This window comes from Anabas testudineus, chromosome 15 (genome assembly GCF_900324465.2).
Source record: "Anabas testudineus chromosome 15, fAnaTes1.2, whole genome shotgun sequence".
Classification (NCBI taxonomy): Eukaryota; Metazoa; Chordata; class Actinopteri; order Anabantiformes; family Anabantidae; genus Anabas; species Anabas testudineus.
In genome coordinates this window covers 6,245,095-6,265,723 of record NC_046624.1, presented here as the reverse complement: position 1 = coordinate 6,265,723, position 20,629 = coordinate 6,245,095, and the positions used below count along the sequence as shown (strand labels likewise).

Sequence of the window (20,629 nt, the reverse complement as noted above, 5' to 3'; positions counted from 1 at the left end):
CAGTTAAGTGACCTTTTGAAATATTATCCAAAAAGAAAACAGTCTTTGCAATGCTGTGTTTCTAGAGGCGAAAGACATTTTTTTAATACTTGACATGTCTGTGATATTTCTGCTATGTTTCTCAAAACTAATTTGTTAACATTATGTGTAAAGTATCACACAATCTATTTTATCTATTGTGTGTTTATGTGGCATTTGCTATTGTTTCAGCTTTGGGAACAGGTTTATTTCCATTTTCTTAAATTAAATCCTCTCTCGAGTAACAGCAAATTGATGATGCGCATGATGTATTTGTCAGGTACATGAAAGTGAGTCACGCTCAATCAAAGAGCACTTTGCTCTTGTTTACACGTACCGTCATTTGCAATTTCGTTATTTGCTGGAAAACTTTCAGTTAAACACATTCTTCTAAAACACCCTGAGACATTAGTTAGCTACACAAGCCATATAATTTCCATATTCATGACCATCTGGGCCACACCCTGCTAAATGTGCTCCTGCTGCTTCACTGTTTGCTCAGATGACACTCTGGTGTCAAAGAGCATTACATAAAAGGTGGCAAGCATCGAAGTAGTCAAGGTGATGGCATGGATTCTATCCTAATTTCTGAATTATATCCTAGAGCGGACAGTTCTGACGCCTTCCAAAGAGGTCAATGATCTGAACAGATTGTGGTAACATAATCCTCCATGGCATAAACACAGATACCCATTCTATTTCATGGACACAGACTGGCTGCAGGGCCACCATTCCTCTTTCCCAGATGGGCCCCAGTCTGGTGAGGAGGACTTAGATGATGGTGTGATGAAGTCCCCCATGCTGCTCCAGTCTGACAGCAGCCCCACTTACTGGTTTCAGCACAGCTGGATGAGTCAGGATGTGGGTCAGCAGTAAGGGCGCACAGCTAGGTGGAAAGGTCAGCTACCAGCCAGAAACCATCCTTTATTGTATCTATTTGACTGAGTGTGTGTGTAATAGAACAGTTTAGAACTTAATAATGTGGTGTATGTGTGAATGGGCTGAGCTTTGCACCATGGAAAAGTTATGATTTTCCTCCACTAAAACTAAATGAACAACCCACATAAAGAACAAACTTGCACTACAGGTGTTAAATACGGTACGAGGTCTTTGTGAAGGCAATAGTATAAGTGGCACTCTCCACTGCAAATTTTCACATACCCCCAACACAAAGTGCAGAAGAACAGCAGATGTTTGATGCTAAAATCGTTAGAAATTGCACATCTGAACATTCATTTAGAAAATGTAAGTTGTTTTCTGCACTGTACCTTGAATGGGATGAGATCTCACTCAGGTCTCCAATGCTGCCCTCCGTTGCATGTCCAGACATAATGGCAGACGCATAGGCCTGCGGTAAGTACAGTTTCCCATGGTCCTCTTCTGATGCCCCGTCTTCATGGTGCTCTGACATCCAGGCATGTCCCTGCTCCCCAACCCTGCCCTGCAGCAACACCCGGGCTCCTGGGGCCACACATGGATTAGTATCAATGCCACTGTCCGTGGACGCTCCTTTGATATAAGTGAGGCCCAACATCTCTGGGTCCATCAAGTCTCCAGAGCCAAAGTGCTTGTCGTCACTGTTGCTGGAGGCATTACTTGAAAGAGTGTTGCTACTTGAGTGGCTTGAGTTTTTATCGCCCATCTGGGGCAGAGAAAGAGAGAGAGAGAGAAAGAGAGAGAGAGCATAAGGGGTGAAGGAATAAGAATTACAGTACATCATGCAAGGTCAAACAACAGCTGCAAATAATTCTTACGGTTGCTTTAACACGCTTGGAACACCAGGCAGGGGTAAGGTTTACCCATCAGGCTACATCACTTGTTCACGTGTCCCTGACTGAGATGACAGCTTGTTTTTCTTGAGGCCCATGATACTGTCAGACTAACTGACAGTAGGAGGAAGAAATACAAGTAGAATACGCTGAAAGTCAAATACTTTGTTTGTGACCTCTTAAATTCTGAAACTTATGTGAGAAATCAAAATGAGCTACTCCACAAAGCTGTTTAAAAGTGGTGCAGTGTATGGTGTTTTCACAAAGTAGTTCAGTTCCTGTCATGCTAAAAAAAAAGCAAGAAGAGAGCAGAATATATACAGGATCAAGCCAGAGTGTGGATTAGCAGCCTTTCAATTTAATTAGTTGACCATCCCCCACCAAAAAATAAACCACACAGGGCTCTGATCAAGGTGGATAACAGTTATGCTTAATTAACACATAGTTATGACGTCCTATGAACACAGCTACATCACTGAGCAACTCAGATAACATGAACAAGAGCTACTTTGACAAACAAAACAAAAAAAAAGAAAAAAGTGCATTCAGGACACATGGTGCCAAGAGAGGTCCAGGCTAATGCACCACTGGCTGAAAGCACTGAAAGAAGTTGTTAGCTGTATTTGCCAACCTCTAGCATCATAGGACAAAGCAAAGAGATGCAGCATCAACCAAAAAAGGAAGAAAAAAAAAAAAAAGCACACAGAGGGAGAAAGGAATATGGAAAAAAAAAAGAAGCTGCAGCACTTAATATATTCAACCTTCTAGGAAAATGTGTCCTAGAAAAGTGTAAGACAACCACAAACGGTGATGAGATGAGACGCTCCTCATTGGCATGCTGATGAAGGGAAAGTGCAAAAAGCGTCTTGAGGGGACAACATGAGGTTAAACACCCTAGTTGAGCTGCTGATTGCTGCTCATAAACAGGTCCATAAACAGGGGGGATTTGACCTCACCCCGATTCAGACACCTGGAGTTAACCAGGTCTGACAGTGCAGAGGTGGGCAGCAAAGAACAACACAAATACTGTAAAGGCTTTTAATGGTTTGTCTTTTAAACTAAGTTGAAAAACTGCTAAACACTTAGCAGTGTTAAAATAAGTAGGATAATTACCCTGGATAACTTGTTTGGTGAGTCTTTGCCTCCTTCTCTTTGCTTCAGAGGGTTCAGGATCTTGGTAGAGGGGATGTGCCATTTGGCCTCTGTGGAGCAAGTAGAAAAAGTGAAGTAGCACATATCAATTAATAGCATAAATCACATGTGCAACCAATGAAAGTGGTGGCACATGCTGTTTAAAACAAATTTCATGACCTTATATGCATCTGATTCATGTCTGCTAAAAAGAAAGAAAACAAAACAAAACTCACCTGCAGACCTGGTCCTCTCCAGAGTGGGCTCTCTCTCCCTATGGATCTCACCATCTCCCCCCTGCATGTCCCCTGCACGTTCATGGAGAACGGGGGAGGGACATCTGCAGACAGAAAGAAAAGAAAACAGGCTGTAAATTATTTTCTGTCCATAGAGCGAGCTCTGTATTGTGGTCAGAGAAAGGCATCTACTGATTTACAGCATGAGCATGTACTGCAATTAGCTCAAGATCATTTAAGGTCGAATCACTTGAGCTTAGATTAATAGAATAAAGAAGTTGCCAGACAATGCCGACAAGAGGCTTCCTTTCATTCGGCTTTGCACTCTCCTGCTCTTGACAAAGGGGAAAGAGCAGCAAAATTTTCAATGCAGGTCTTGATTAAACCTTAAGGGGCTAATAAAGGTTGCAGCAGATGAACAGAGACCACAATGTCTTGTTATCTTCAACAAAGACTCCTATTGGAGATCAGTGGGCTAGTCAACATGTGTTGTTCTGCATCAGCAGCAGCTCTGACAGGGCACAGTGATCCCTGAGAATTTACTTTTGAGGATTCTGACAGAAAGGTAGCGGTGTGCAGCTAAGCCCCTTGTCATGGTCTGTAACCACTTATAGACAGACACTGGTCTCTGATGGATTCTGCTCAAGTTATGCTTGTGAAGTCTCAAGCTGTATTGCCCAGAAAACCATTATGTTGAAAGAGAGGAAAAAGGTCAGAATACTGAAAAGAGATCCACTCTGAAATGCACAGTACTGTAAAGTGGACACAGCATAAGCTGAAAAGGTTTGGTGAAAGACGGTGCAGTGACTATAATCTTGCTGACACAGTGTACAAGGTCTCTGTCTGCTGAGGCCTCTCCTTCCTTCTCTTGTCAGATTTTCAGTTTTAAATGAGTGTTTTTTTTTTTACTGTGTAATTTCTTTTCAATGGCTTTTTCCAAAATTGCAGTGTAGTTTGATAAAGAGGCACTTCAGTGGCAGCAGGAAATACTGAAGGACAAGAAAGAATCTTTATAATCACTTCCTATTATATTTAAGTGCTCTTCCTTTTTAAAATCGTCTGAACAGAGGACAGAAGATGTACTCGAAGTTACAACAATGAAAAATACTGTACTTGGCTTGGATTTTTAATGGCTATAAAACTGTATGGTTTAATTTACAAAGTGCTCATTTTATGTCTGAGGTATTCTTTAAGTCCTTTTTATGAAATCATGGAACTAAAGCTTTGGAATGATTGAATGGAAACTATAACAATGCATGATAAATGGAAAAAAATTACATGTAACTCATCGTTCTTCAACATCTTCTCTCTTCAAGCTCTGGATATGATATTAAACCAAAATTTTATTGTTTCGTTGGATCTTTCAAAAGAAAGTGTGAGGACTGGCCAAAAGGGCGCTGATGATTTGGACATTTCTTGGGGAAAAATTGCTGTTATTTTGCAAAATTGCAAGTCCTCCGAAATAGTCCTGGGACTGATTGTAGCTGTATTCATTACTGCAAACTGCATAATCCTGCCGGGACTATTTAGAGGCTGTGTTTAAAAAAAAAAAAAAAAACACAGTAGCACTGCTGTGGTTCTGTACCCATCATATCCAGGCTGCTGGGACCAGGTGCTGCTGCCACAGGGACCTGGATCACTTGAGGAGGACTGGTTACTGGGAGAGCTGCGGTAGTGCTGGTCTCCCTTATTACATGAGGTGACCTGGGGGTTCTCCATATCCTGTAGTGTCCTGCAGAAACATAGGAGTAAAGTATATCCAGCATTAGTTGCACAGTCTTAGATGTCTCAAACATTTTACATGTACACATGTTCAATATTAGGATGGACCTAATTCTTTAATTGTCTATAAAATGTCAGGATGTAGAAGAAAAAACAATCACTGTTTGAATCATTTCAGCGCTGCTCTATATGGACAGATTATTATTTTATGCCATTTTATACACAAACCCTCAATTAGATTTTTGACTCAATTTAAAATTTCTTTCCCTGACCATCCAGCAATAATGACTATATTATTGAGTGTCAGTGAGGGAGAAAGTGTCCTGTACTCCAAAGGCAAACAGAAAAAGAGATATGCTATGGTAATAAACTTCAGTGAATATTCCAGATGGTGGAGCCCAGAAAGTATCTAGAGTAAAGAAAGTAGTTTTTGTAAGAGGACACATTAGGAAACATTAACTTGTCTCTGCTTCTGAACTACCTAATAACACAAATTCTGTTAATGAGGTTCAGTCAGTTACCTCCTTTGACCTTCACCTTTATCTTTGGTCAACTTATACCAAGAATATTTGACTGTCTTGCAATGAGACCTGACATGATTTAAAATCTTGAGGCAATAGATTGATTTCATTTGCTTTCACCTGGCCTGGACAAAGCTGCAGACTATGAGTGAAAAATAAAAGAAAGAATGTGAGTTGTATGTCTGGTTTCTTTATAACCAGCACACCAAAGTAGGTTAGATGAGAAGATGGAAATAAGACTGCAATAACATGGGCAGGATGGCTTTCACATCAAGTATCCAGCCAAGTCTAGTTATATATTGTATATTTTTCATATCTGCATGCTTTTTTTCTTACTGTATATTTGTTTAATAAGGTTTGAATCTCAGTTGATTGCTCATATTTGGAAAAAAACATATCTAAAGAGCTAAAGATTATCTACTAAAATAATCCAATATAAATGGGCATCAAGTAAGCAACAAATTCTGCTTTGTCATCAGGTTTTCATTCTCTAGACCTCCATGAGAAATTCACTAAACTGTCAGTAACTCAATCGCGTCACACATCATCAAACGCCTTGGTCAGATCGCTGCATTTCATTCCTGGCTGAAGTGTTAGTCAGCCGATTCCAGGCACTTTAATGTGAAACAGCAGCTGCTTTTTGTTCTCTTCTCTTCTCTTCCTCCCTTGAAATAATGTAAAGTTTTGGACGGGATAGTGAACGCCATTTTTCTCTCTGCAAATAACTTTTGAGGCAACAGAGATTAGTGGTCAGTCTCTGCGTAGTGGGTATCATGTTTTACAGTGCCAAATCTGGATTCTGTTATACGAGGCAGGGATGATGCTTTATCTAAGCAATAAAAAATAATTTGTCCTATAGATCAGTGGCTCTATTTGTTTTCATTTTTGTCAGACATACTACACCGCAATGACAGAAGAACCACCTGTTATGTTCCTAAAATGTTCATTTGAATATAAACTGGGTGTAACACTATGAAAACATTAGATTATTATAATGTTGATATATAGTTAAGTTTGTAAATTTGTATTGATACAGCTGCTTGGAGAGGCAGATTGACAATTCAACCATTTATGCATTACTTTAAGTCAACCATTTCAACTGTTTATCCATAATTCAGCTCTGTATTTTATATACTTAGTTATATCATCTAGTTTTTGCTATTTCAAACATATTTTTAGCTAATTGAAAATGGCTTTAGGATAAAGTGTACATGCTGTTAGCTACTAACATCAAACAATTTAGTTTATTTCTCTAGAATTTATGAGTATCTAACAGTCTCTTCCTCTCTCCCTCCCTTTTCAGTCTGAGTCCTTCATCCTGCTCCCTGACTTCCACTCCCACTGGGATGCTACATTTCATGGTTCGGGGAAGAGCATTCTCTTTGTTTCTGCAGTAATTGGATGAGAAGAGTTGAGCCGTGTCAGCGTCCCCATCAACTCCTCCTCATCAGGGTACAGGAAGAATGAAGACCAGGGAGTAGGAGTAGGATATGGAAAGAGAAAGAAAAGGAGAGAAGGAGAATAGAGTGCTCACACTGCCACGGACTCTGTTTAGGTGGGGTAAGCAGCTATTATCCCAGTACAGTCAGTGCAGGCAACAGCAGGGGGGGTCGGTGTGACACACTGAAAAGGTTATCACGACTGTAGGGGTTTCATTAGAATGAACAAATCGCTGCTTTACATGGCTGAATGGAGATATCCAAAAGAGACACAGCCAAGGACAGGAACAAAGTCTGAGTGTGGCCTTATCTTCTAAAGGAGGATGAAAGCAAAACTGTGAATTCATTGGACTAAAATGCTTCATTTAAATGTATGCAAATAACCGTTCACAATAACCCCTCAAAGTGGTACTGTGACTCTTTTCTAAATGAGAAAGGCTGAGAGTTCAAAGATTTTATCTCAAAAGGATTGGATCTTGTGAGCGTCATGATGTTTGATCGCAAGCATTGCTCTGCCTAGATTTCTGAAAAACACTGAATAGAAGATTTGACTTCTAAAAATGTCTTAAAAGCACAATTGTGTTCATTTGTGGTGTCCAAAGGCTAAGAGTGAACATTGGCATTGCTTGCTATTTTTTTGTCTTTTGTACATACTTCATGTAATAAAGGCTTCTTGCTGAGGCATCAGCTTTACAACTAAATTACATTTCTCAAGAGCTGCTTTTGTCTTTCTGGGAATGAGTGAGTGCTAATTTATTTTATGTTTTGTTAATTCATAGATATAACTATGGCCAGAAACAAAGAAGACAAAGAAAAAGCTGAGCCTACCTGGATCCATCTGGCAACTTCCTATCAAAGGAGGTGCTTCGTGGGATAGCTGCCTGATGCTGTTGGAGGATCTGCTGGCACTGCAGGCGATCAGGGCCCTGCGTGGGCGAGCCTCGAGATAGAGGTGCTCCACCAGCTGTGGGCACCCGATGCCATGTGGTGTTTCTCCTGAAGGGCGTCTTGTACTCACAAGGTGTACCTTCACTGTCGACCTTGTACTCTACCATGGGTATGCGGTAGAGCTCAGAGCAGCCCCTGAGAAGGTGGGAGAATGGCAAAAGGAATAAAAATTAGAAATGAGCCGGGGGTTAAACGGCAACATTGAAATGTACTATGGCTGGTGTCCCATATATTGAAAATATCCAAGTTCACCACCTAATCTGAAGAATATCTTTTTGAAAAGCACCAGTTATTATTACAATAGGGAACACAGTAAAATAATCTTGGACCAACATCACATAATTGTATAATTATATAGGCAGAGAGTAGATACAACCTTTTAATCAAATTTTCAAATTGCAATTGTATCAATGATGTAATCAATCATAAAATTTCTATTCATTACTAGTCATAAGCCAATGAGTACTATCATGCATGTGATAATGATTATTATTAATCTGTTTACATTCCTCTTCTTACACTTCAATCCATTAAATTCACAATTCAAAGATTTGCTGTTGCAGTACAAGGTTTGTACACTTTCAGTCATAATACTGTACAACATTACTGACCCTCAGTGGGGGGAGGGGAAATGTTCATCCCTTGTGTTACCATGACTACACTAATGCTTTCAGAAATATTTAGCCAGAGGCAGACATCCAGGTACAACTGAACAATATACAAATATATACACACACAGACACCGGCAGAGTTGGTGTGCATATACATATGAGCTAGCTATATGAGCATAGATACTCATACATACACATATATATATTTATTTATTTTTAATAGAGCTGAAAATCTCGACCACCCATGCCACTAATTATGGATCTCCTGAGTGGCTCTGCACAGGAGGCTTTTCCGCCCTCCATCTCCAGCCTATTACTGCTCACAATGCTGAAGATCTCCGGGATGGACAAGGCCTGTGCTGCCATTTCATGCAACATTAATCTTTGGGGCTGGCAGAAGATTGGTGTGTATGTTTGGAGGCACTGGGGTTTTAGAGGGTGGTGGGTTGGGGTTAAACAGCCCTGGTGCTCTGCTAGCACTCCAAAAGCATCTCAAGCATGACCCTAATGATTACACTGCCCTCCCCTTCCAAAGTCCATTTTCCAGGATCCACTCAGGGGTGCAAAGCTGTGTATACTTTGCTGTGGTCATACATGTATACACAGCAGGGTTTGAAGAGGGTGCCCTAGCTAACTGCAAAATCTGTGGTGGAGGGGGCGAGTAATCCCTGTCAGACAGACCCTTTCATCAAACTGGGCCATGGGTGGTTGAGCTGTTTACAACTGGTCTCCCACTGGAGCTGTGGGTGTTGTAGGATCTAACAAGAAGATGGTCCTTTGCTTCCTCCTCCTCCACCTCTTTCACATCTGGTTAATGTCAATGCCAAACAGGCCTCATCCATGATGAAAGGACATCAATGGCATGCTCTACATTCCTCACATCTCGCAGTTTACATTATTTATTGTATATACTATGCAGCATGTATTGCTGGTTTGATCCTACATTTGGAGCAGTGAGACTAATTGTTGACATAGGACAATCAGCGATGTCCATTAGTGAAAGAGAAATGTATCTTGTTTAATAGCAACTCAGAGATCAGAATTAAAACATCTCATTGCTTTCATTGTTTAACCTGTGGTCTTTCAATCACTTCATGTCAGAGGAAAAGGTTGACATGCACCTTAAATCCTCCAGACTGTTGGTCAATTGGTTTCTTAACAGGAGGTGCTAACCCACTCATTACCTTGATTAACTTTGTGTGTGTGGTCTTGCCAGGCTGCCACACATCATTACTCTCTGAATAGGCTAAACCTTGCTAACAGCTTGTCAACAGGAAAGGTCTCAGCCGTTGTCTCTTGCTGTGCTTTTTGCTCCAGAACGACCAAGAACTGACAAGGTAAATTTTTCTTATGGTCCTAATATTCTCCCCGAGTGCACCACTAGCTTGAAATGGAAATACCCATTGCACTTGCCTAAAATAAAGTATGTGGGATGTGATTCCTGTTTGTAATGTATAGGGGGGGCTTGGACGAATTGTGTATAAATCATGGGGAAACAGCAGGAAATGGGTGTTTAGTCAACAGTTAAACCTCAGCTGGAGGCAGGCTGTGTAGGAGAGGCTGTCAGACACATCCAGTCAGTCATAAGGCGAGGAGGAAGCCAGGGACCATTGAGAAATAATAATACTGTCTGCTTCCTCTTGAATCCACCAATACCTACTGTTGCACTATTCCAGCTTAATGTGGAGGGCTATAAACAATACCACAATGACCTAAATAAGCTTGTTCGGGAGTCCAACCCAACACTATGTCCAGTCAACGAAAAATACAGCTTCGTCCGCTTAAAGCCCATCCCCCACCACACATCACTCATGTCGCCTCCCTTAAACTTTTAGTATAATTTCTTTATTACTAGTATGTTCATTATTTTTTATTTTACTATTTTTACCTGTATTAGCCTATGATGATCTGCTTAAGTTATACTGACACTGGACGACACTGAATTCCTTGCACTTGCCACATATCTGATTCTGATCATTGAACAATTATACAATACAATTGTTAATTCTGACCTGACATAACTTTACTAAAATAAGATCATAAGATCAATGCTCATTTCCAAAAAATATTTATCACAATGTCTTGAACAGTTGGCTCTTTCAACAAATTACAATAGATCAGTGAGCCATCAGGGCCATAGACCTCAGTCAGAGAGCTGTCACTCTAATTACATGGCCAGCAACTGAGGGACAAGCTAATCCATTCCCACAGTCAGAGTCCATGTCACAGCAAAAAGCCAGAGGTTTTAACCTCTACCAGCCCTTTGCAGACAATTGTCAAAGGGTTTATTAAAAAAGGTGTGCTCAAAGGTGTTTAGGTTTGCAAAAAAGAAAGAAACTTTCCAATGGTCTATTCAGAAACTGATCTAAAGAAAAGAACATCTCCTGTGAAGAATGTAAGGGGACTAAGCTGAGCAATTTGTGATGCAGGATCTCTGGGTTTTGGTTTAGCAGTGCTGTCTTTCACAGGGTGTTGGCATGGGAAGCGAGAAATCCGGCTTAACTTCAGTGCAGATGAAAATCCATGATGACTAGTCTGGTGACACTTCAAAGGGAAGGTCACAAGTGGCCATCTGACTGTCACACACAATAGTCATTATCAGCAGGAGTCTGGTGCAGGTTGAACCCACTTGAATTCAGGTTACCCACCATTTCAAACTCAAAGCTCTGTGATGACAACCTAAAATGCATAATAAGTTGTAATAAACACAAACTATTCTGGAATGCTCTGGAAATCCAGATGCTTCTTGTTTCTGTTATTGCTGGTGTGTCTTGTGGTAATCAGCCATTTTAGGCCATATTGTACTGATCCTTCTGTTTAGTCTTACATCTCTGATGACCATATACCAAAACATACAATCACTGCCATGTTCTCTACATTGTATTCCTGTTTCAAAGAGCTTATCTTTTTCATCTTTTTCTCATTAGTTTGATCCACAGCTAACATGTTGAACTTGTTTAAAGCTTTATAGAGTGATGATGGAAAGGCCTCTGGTATTGCACTGGGCTAAAACCACATCCTGCCTCCAGTGTAAATAAATACAGTACTAGGTAAGGCTAATATTAGAGCCATATCTCCTCTGGCTTCAGACTGAGCAGTGTAAAACCGTTTAAAGCATAAACAGCTTTACGAGGTTTACCACAAAACAGTGCTACATAGCAGTTTAAATGTTGTTTCATTCAACATAACCTTAGCGCCTAGATGATCCATCAATCACTACTAAATTTGTAAGACTTAACAATATTTTGTCAATTTCAAAGCAGTAAAGTGCAACACACACTCCTCCCAGCTCCTACGTGTGATTATGAAAACACTTTTTTCTTGTCCTAGCAGCAGTGTGTGTGGTGCCAGAGTACATTGTCTGGAGGTCATGAGACTCTTGTCCATTGTTGTTAGACTAGCCCCCATCTCTCTGGCCACAGGGGACTGACTGGGGCCTTTGAGCCCCTGCTGAATTCCTTTCCTTTGAGATAATAGTGGAGAAACTGGAGCACTTATTGTTGACTGCAACACTTTAGCAACTCAAAGACGTAACAGCAAAAAGAGTTGAGGGCCCTCGAGATTCTTCACCTGACCTCTCACCTCTTGATATGTGGGAGACTTGGGAGAAAATTCACACGGCCCAAATAAAGCCTTTAGGTTCTCAAGGGACAGTAGTGTTTGTTTCAGTAAAATAGAGAAATCTCTAAGTAAAGCACTGACCAGTATCGTCTATAACTATAATACCTGCTAATCTACCAGAGGCATCATTTGTGTCCAGTGCAGTATATGGGTCAAACTCCCGTTATGCATCATACAGACCATTATGAGCATACAACATGATATAATGCATATCTATAAGCACAATGCTGTGTAACAGGTCTATGTTTAAAACCATCATTTATTGGAGGTCTATACTCTAAGTCCAGATGTCTTCCACTGGCATAGAGACCACAGCAAAGTCCACCATGCTGTAACCACATCTCTAGGGAGCTGGGCAGGCATTCGTCTATACAGAACCAGTTTTGGAAGATGTTTGTTTTGTCTGCTTCCCTGAACTGCGATTATGATTGTATCATCGTGTATCATCACAGATCGCGGTAAGAGGATTAGATGTCGGTTCTGCCAGACAGGCTGCTGCTGGATTCACAGACGAGGCATGTTAGCTCACCATCTGGGGGGGGAGGCAAATATGTTACTCCTCTGCTGCCATACCAGAATGCAAAGTTGAAACACGTGACTACTGTGCGGTCTTTGACATGATGACCCACATATACACACAGCTGCTTAAGACTATATTCAAACTGAATATTTAGCAAGGCTGTGAATAATGTCTTTTTCCAAAATATACATTAGACATTAGTCTTTTGTAAACAGATGTAGTCTAAAATCCTTCATCTACCATGTATTTATCAAAATATAGTACTCCAGAGAACAGTTTGTGTGGGAATGCCCAGGGCTGACAATTATGCACACACAATAATTGTTGTCATCGACTGATTTTTAATTTGAATAAGTAGCTATCAACATTAGCATTACCTGCAACGTCAGAAACAGAAAGCAGGATTAAGTGTAGGTAGTCTCCGTGTGGTTATCTGTCTGAGAAAGTGCAAGCAGCATTTGATGGTACACAAATCTGTCAGCCTGACATAGAAGCAAAACAAAGATGTCAAAGATGTGTAAGTGCAAAGGAGTGATGGATATGACTTCACAGGACAGCCTGTCTCCCAGAGACAAAACAAGCAGATGTGCTTTCAGAACACAAATTTTATAAAGACCTTCATCTCTTCCCATCACAAAAGATCGTTTAAAATATTCTTCTCTCCTTTTATTACGGGAGCGATGGAGTCTCTCCATGGGCGTGTGTCCCCAGTAAGCCGAACACTCCCACCCTAATTGCTGAATAGAACATTGGGTGAGGTTAGAAAGACGCTATCTGCAAATGTGAGCTGTCAGACAATGGCAGCGAGAGTTGAGCCATTAATCAAAATGCTCCTCTCATTATCATTAGTGAGAAACGCTGACTGTCCATGTCTGTGTGATTCCACAGCTCTGCTGGAGCCTTCTCTCACAACAAAGCCACATCAATACAAAGAATGTGTCCTCTCAAGAGGAATCAGCAGAGAACATCAACCATGGTGCCACAAAAATGGTATGCAGGCATTTCTTTATGCTAATCATCTCAAATATGAAAGCAAATGTCGAGCTAATTTACCTCAGGTGCATGGAAAAATGTGAAGGAAGTATTCTTCTGTTACAACTTGACAAACACTTGCTTTTCTCAGCAGCCCAAACTTACACAACAGAAAGTCTACATATGTTTTATGAGCATATTTGTGAGCATTTTGTGTCTGCAGTGTTTCAAGTAGAATCAAGACAGCAACTTTGAGGAGTTACCTTCGAGGAGTGCCATCTTCATAAGGCTGGATTATAACCACTTTGACAGTGACTGAGGTGCGCAGCAGGTCGATCATCTGCTCGTGGGTGAGAGTAGCAACAGCCACCTTGCAGATCTCCACCAATCGGCTTCCCTGCCTTAGCCCTGCTTTCCAAGCGAAGCCAAAGGGCTCCACATCAGCCACGATGCCTTCAAAGTTGACGTGGAAACCAAGCTGGCCGAGGCCGTTTCGACGTAAGGTCATCTCTGACGTCTCACAACCTCTGGTGACGATCTGGAGCCAAAATGAAATTAAAATGTCAATCATCTGAAATGTCTAGATTGACATGACAACAGCAGGACTTTGAAGGCAGACAAGCACATAACAAAGTGAAACACACACGGACACACTGAGAACACTGAAAGCAAGTGTGAGTTGGACTGAAACTGTGAAAGTTGAGTTATACCTGTTGAGTGTCAACATCTGTACAGTAGAGCTTTCTACGCCAATCAATACAGTATAGCCAAACAGTAGCCTTCAACAGTGAACAGGCATCTTTTCTAGTCGTGTGAGGGGCATACTACATAACCAAAGCAAATATGTACACACAAGAAAAACACTATTAGAGCATTTGAAGCAGACTTACAATCCAGCCCTAACACATATTAGCATGAGCATATTTGTTTGGCTGATTTAAAGAACCTTTCAAAATAAAAACCTAATAAGGGGGTACATCCCAGAGCTAAATGATTCAGTGCAAGAGCTCCACAGAGACAGCTAAAGACACACACACACACACACACACACACAAATACACACCTGTCTCGACACTAAATACAGTAGCTCTGTGGCTGGTGCATGAGGAATTAAGACCTAATTGGCCCCTGAAACATGGACTTGCGCATGGTGCCGAGTCTATTAGTCAGAGTTAATGACTAAAAAACTTTGGAGCACAAAGATTTACACACAAACACATAACCTGCATCAGCTAACAGCTGTTAAAAGCACTGAAAGTTGCACATTCACCATTTTTCATGCAATACTGCAGACTGTGGGCAGAATCTTGAGACCTCTCCCATGAATACTTAGTGGACATTATCCACTTCCTTAGTTGTGGGCTTGAATTAAATCCAACCTTTTTTTTTTAACTTGTACAATCATGTAGTTGAATGTAAATTAAGTTGTTCATTTTACCCAGTAGTAGCCTGGCCTAATCCTCTGCTTTACTGTAATTTAGGTTTAACTGAAGTTCACATAAACCCTCTTGCTTCGGCTGCAGCATTTCAGTAAACATAAAAGCACCAAAGTGAGCAAAGATGAAAAACTGCAACTGTTGTCATGTTCACCATTCACTGGGCTTATACTGTATATTTATGTATAGGCTACAGTACACTAATAATGTGGAAGTGACCAGTTTAATTGTGACAAGCACTGGAAAAAAATCTGCACCCATAGAGCTTTAATCACCCATCAGATTAGTCTTGGTTCAGTTGTGGGTGACTGCCTCCATTTGCCTCAGAGTGGCAGCTGGCTTCAAGGACACATTAACTCAGACTGTGGCCTGTCAACACTCCATCAGATTCTCACACTAGAAATCCTACTCTGCTGTGCGACAGGGGACCTGAGACAACCAAGATAAACCGTCTTGCATTGACTGAGGCGACACAGTAAGACTAGTAGCAGTAAAATTGAAACCAATTCACAGTCTCAGTCTCATTTTGCAATATATACAAAGATTCATTAAACAATCATTCTGCATAAAATATCAAGGGCAAAAGAAAATGGAAAGGTAAAGTCTAAAAGCTCTAAAGGGAAATGTTCTGGAAGCAAAGTGCTCCAAAGTGAGCAAGACACTGGAGTATTAGGCACCATGAATCAAATGTCTCTTTATCAGAAATACATTAAGATTAAATAATAGCTTTCTAAAGGCTTTCATATTGGCCCTTTATTCAGTCCAACTGCAATATGAATGCACCCAGGTTCCCCTCTAAATGGCCCAAATCCATAATGTCTGAATTTAACAGGACATTCATTATCTAATGGCAGGGGATTGTGATCTGTAAAGTTATTTTGATAGTGACATGATGTCTGGCAGCGTGTGTGTGTGTGTGTGTTTGTGTGTGTGTTTCCACACAGAGCCTCATCAAAGGATCTAACGACTGGTGACATAAAATTACAACAATGCCCTAAAGGAACAAACAGTGTCAGCCTAAAATCTGTTGTCAAGTAGTGTTTGGCACTGATCTCATATGAGAGGTCTGAGTCAGAAGTAGCTTTGACATTGATGGAGCCGTCTACTGTAGCATGATTTTCATGTGACAAAGAATGGTTAAATCTAAGGCTATCACAAATCACAAATAGTCTCGGGCCATTTGTGATTCTCAAATGCAATAATTAAATTAAATGTTCTGATATTAAACATATCAGTTATGTATGTATGTCAAATTTACTGCACAGTAGTTATGGATGTATAAATCTGATGTTTTTTTTAAGGTTTAGCTTCACAGTGTCATCATTTCAATAAGCTTCTGCAATGTCACAAAATGTATTCGTGTCCAGAGTTGCAATAATCTTTTGCCAAGATCTTGTATTGATGATGAAAGAGTCAGACCACTGCACAAAGTCTTCTCCAGCACATCCCAAAGACTCCTAATGGGGTTAAGGTCTGGTCTCTGTGGTGGCCAGTCTATGTATGAAAATAATGTGTCATGCTCCCTGAACCACTCTTTCACTATTTGAGCCCAATGAATCCTGGCATTGTCATCTTTGAATATGCCTGTGACATCAGGGAAGAAAAAAATCCATTGATGGACTAACCTGGTCATTCAGTATATTCAGGTAGTCAGCTGACCTCATTCTTTAGGCACATAACGTTGCTGAACCTAGACCTGACCAACTGCAGCAACCCCAGATCATAGCACTGCCCCCACCGGCTTGTACGGTAGGCACTAGGCATGATGGGTGCATCACTTAATCTGCCGCTCTTCTTACCCTGATAACGAACAAAACAAACAAAAAAAACTGTATACACAGGACCTAGCCAAGATGCCTTGTCTAATAAAAGCCGAACATACGGCCACCCAGCTCAAAAGTTTTCTGGAGAGCAGGACGTTATCACAAAGCAGTTACTTGTGCTCTCACACTGGGCTCCTCTGTGTGTTACAGTGGGCAATCTATTCAGTCTGGTTCGCATTACATCACAAGTCCAGCAGCCTGTAAATCCCACCAATGAAACATGATTCCAGTCAACCTCTGGGACATTTAGGAAAACACAGACACCTTTGGGACAAAGTATGCATGGTCAGCCCATACCCAAATACGCCTACTGCTGCTGCTGCTCCACTGTCTGAGTAACACAAATAGCAACCAACTTATTAAATCTTATTCTGAGCTTCTCCCGTGAAATATCCCTCACAAATCCCGTGGGTAAGTGGACAGAAAATGTGAGGGGAGATTAGCATAGGGAATGTGGAATTGATGTCCTTTGGCTAATCACAAATGCAAATATATCCTGCTCTGTCTTTTCTTCTGATGATGGGAATGGACACCGAATGACATCCGTGTCCCTTCAAGATTAATTATGGTAAATACCTTAAGATCCTGTGGTTTGGATGTGATGGGTTTATGCAGTATCTTTGTACACGTATGCACATTTACTCATTCACTTATTCTCGTAAGCTTCTAAGATAGCCTATATAATTCACTGCATGAGGTAATAATGAAAAAGGTGTAATTATCTCTGCCTATCGTAATCCAGAATAGAATGAAACTTTTGAGGGTTTTAGCAGGAAGTGGACTGTTCCTACGCTGTTCGCTGAACCAGTGATTTCATTGCATAGTTTTGTTGGAAATTTTAATATTGTTGATGGGGCTGCCAAAAAGAGGAAAAAATGATGAGAGGAGACAGGCAGGCTGAAATAAGGTCATGCGCAGCTCAGGTTTGGATTTTGGGATTTAACCTCTATGTTATTTAAAGAAAACAAAGGGTTGCCTGATTAGAAGTTCAGTAAACAAACCGTGGAAATTAGAAAAGGAAAAACAAGACTCTGCAGCAACACAAGGAGCGGAAACAAGGAACTGGATGACTGCATCCAGACTGATGAACAGGTGTTTGGACCTGTTTTTGTTCAGTTTCAAGACACTTAAACCCAAAATCATCCAACGTGACCAGAGTCAGAGTTGTACAGATGGTTAAGGAAGGAAAGACGGGGGAAGAGAGCTCGCTATAGGAGAGAAGTTGTCTGAGGCCAAGTGCACTCTATTCTTAGTCTGTTAGACCCAAAAATGCACCTGTGCTTTTTCTCCTCCCCTTCCAAACTGGGTTGGTGTCCTGCTTAAGCTGCCCCCTTCTGTAAATGCGACCCAGACATTCACTAATACAAGGATGCACCAAATCACATCACAGCTTTCGCTCTATTAAATGAACAGTCTGCTGAAAGAAGCTGACGACACGAGGTCTGCATTCCTCTCCGGACTGCTTGATTTCACCTCACAGTTTCATATTTAAATGACACTCCTGTCTCTTTACAACCCAAAGAGGATCAGGTGGGCATTTTGGGTTATTTCTGTAAGCCACACATTTACAATCCTGTGGAAAAAGGCAGTGAAAGAAACACAAGTAAAGAAAATTAAATAGCAGAGGCTCAGTATAGGGTTGAAACACATGACTTGACAGGATGCATTTAGGTTAAGCAAGCAACAGTCTTGCCGACATAATGATGAGAATAAAATAACAAGCTTTGTGGTAAGTAGTAAAGCTACAGTGGCAAAAGCAATATTTTCAGAATGCATTGTTCCACCAGAGAGAGACCACAACTATCCCAAAGTAAAACGCCTCACTGCTCCATTTAGAATAAAGGCAGCCATTTTCTTTCATATGCCATGCAGCTTATGTGTGAAACAGAGTCATAATGGATTTAATGGCTGAGCCTGACGACATACTACTGCACCCCGTCTCATCCTTGAGTTACTTTTAGCCAAGATACATTGGTGAAGTCATTTCAAAACAAATTATTACTCTAATTATTTACTCTAATTATTTATTTATTTGATAATGGGACTACAACTACTACGGGGGGATTCCTTTCCTCACTTGTGTTTCACTGCCATTTTGAACAGAGAAAGGCGTCATCATCATCAGTCAGTACATTTGTGTAAACTGCCAAACTAAGCTGCAACTTAACCAATCCATTAAAACAGTTTTGACACTTCACTAATATGACAACTTAATTGTTTCTACTGTAAAGTGTTCATATCAAAAATAAACTGGACGTCAAACTAAGATGAAACCCTCAATTAACCACACACACTGTAAACAGAATGAATTACTTCCTCTGAGTGGGACGCAATGTTTCAAAACGTATTATGCTTCCTTCGAAATGGCACAGCTGGTCTTTCCAGCTGACATTCAAGACCTTGAAAATGACTATACTATTACATTTGAGTCTTACCTCCATTCTTTGGACCATCTCCCTTATGTCCTCTCCACAGCTGTCATGAGCCGAAAGCATGATACACTCCCCACGCTCATAGAAGATTTTAATGCTCATAATCCCTGAGGTCCATCCAATGACGTCGCGACACGAGCAGTTGAAGACCACATTTTTTGACTCTTCCTCAATGAGCATGATGAACTCATTTGATATGCCGAGCAAGCAGTCCACATCCATTGACTGGCCAAAGTCCCGGGCACAGACACTCCAGGTGATGGCTCCCATGCTGAACAGATGTGCATCCTTCCTGGGCTTCACCTTCTCCTTTTTTTTGGCTCCGAGGGTGATGAAGCTGAATTTGACAGCAGAGTCAATAGTAGCGGTGCTAACAAAGTTCTCTGCCAGGTCCTTCAGGTACTCCTGCCGCGTACGAGTCGCCATGGCCCGGAACTTCTCTGACTTGTGTGCGGCATTTTCTCCATTGATGACCTTAGCAAGCAGGAAGTCCCTGAATACTGCTGACTTAGGGAAAGTTACAGACTTGGGAATAGGGGGCCCAAACGGAGGCACATCTTTAGATCTGGACACAGCCACACTGAAAAACAGGTTGGAATGAATAAATCAAATGCAGCAGTGACAGTTAAGAGAAAGATGTGAGTGTTGAACTGAAGGTATAATGAGCAATCATTTAAAGGGTATTGAAATTATAAGGCTTTCATAGAAATTATTTCTTGTGAAAAAGACAGAAGAGCTCAGACTAATCTCATTCTGCTCAACAAATGCTATGTTATTAACAGGAGTTACCTCGACTTCAGAAACACTCGAGGAGAGAGTCGCAAGTCATAATTTGAAGGTGTCTCTGAAGATAATCACTGTATCATCAGTGAACAGATCAAAAGAGCCTTGTGATTCCTGCACATTACTACAGAGTCATGACAGAAACCACAGAAAGCTCTCAGCAGGCTATTATTATTATTCTTTCAAATTAAGTGCTCTTAAAAGTTCATGTAGAGCAATTTGGCATGAAAACATTTATGCAGAGCACATCAAAAGATAAACACATTCCCCTAAATTGTCTTAAGTATAATAGTTTGCTTCTTGTCCCCTGCTGAAGTGCTCAAATATTTAGCGGTTTGATTAAATGCCACCACATTCAGATTCTGTGTTTTTACTCATCTGCCTAAATAAAATAGCTGTGACAGAGCCTTGCAGGCAGGTACCCGTTTGTTCCATTTACCTGTAGCAGACGTTATCAGTGCAAGGGTTGTGGACTTTGACGATGACAAACACATGTTGGAAATGAGAGCGGATGTTTTTTGGAGTGAAAGGAAGAGCCCCGGGCTCCTGAAATACTATGGTGACGATATCATTGCCAATGTGCCTCTTCCTTAACAACTATAGAAAGAGAGAGAAATTGAGTGAAATAAAAGGGGACAGACATTTCA

General features: G+C 40.9%; 1 protein-coding gene across 3 annotated transcripts in view; it reads right to left on the bottom strand.

Annotated features, from left to right (window-relative positions):
* Positions 1-20,629, bottom strand: part of LOC113158955 (signal-induced proliferation-associated 1-like protein 2) — a 73,717-nt gene that overhangs the window by 13,566 nt on the left and 39,522 nt on the right. For all 3 annotated transcript variants that reach the window (XM_026355359.1, XM_026355358.1, XM_026355360.1), the window contains 8 exons: positions 20,422-20,579; positions 19,203-19,779; positions 13,772-14,046; positions 7,665-7,919; positions 4,740-4,886; positions 3,155-3,258; positions 2,901-2,989; positions 1,287-1,660 (listed from right to left, as the gene is read on the bottom strand). In XM_026355359.1, coding sequence (XP_026211144.1) covers positions 1,287-1,660; positions 2,901-2,989; positions 3,155-3,258; positions 4,740-4,886; positions 7,665-7,919; positions 13,772-14,046; positions 19,203-19,779; positions 20,422-20,579 — 1,979 coding nt within the window. The remainder of the gene's footprint in view (positions 1-1,286; positions 1,661-2,900; positions 2,990-3,154; positions 3,259-4,739; positions 4,887-7,664; positions 7,920-13,771; positions 14,047-19,202; positions 19,780-20,421; positions 20,580-20,629) is intronic.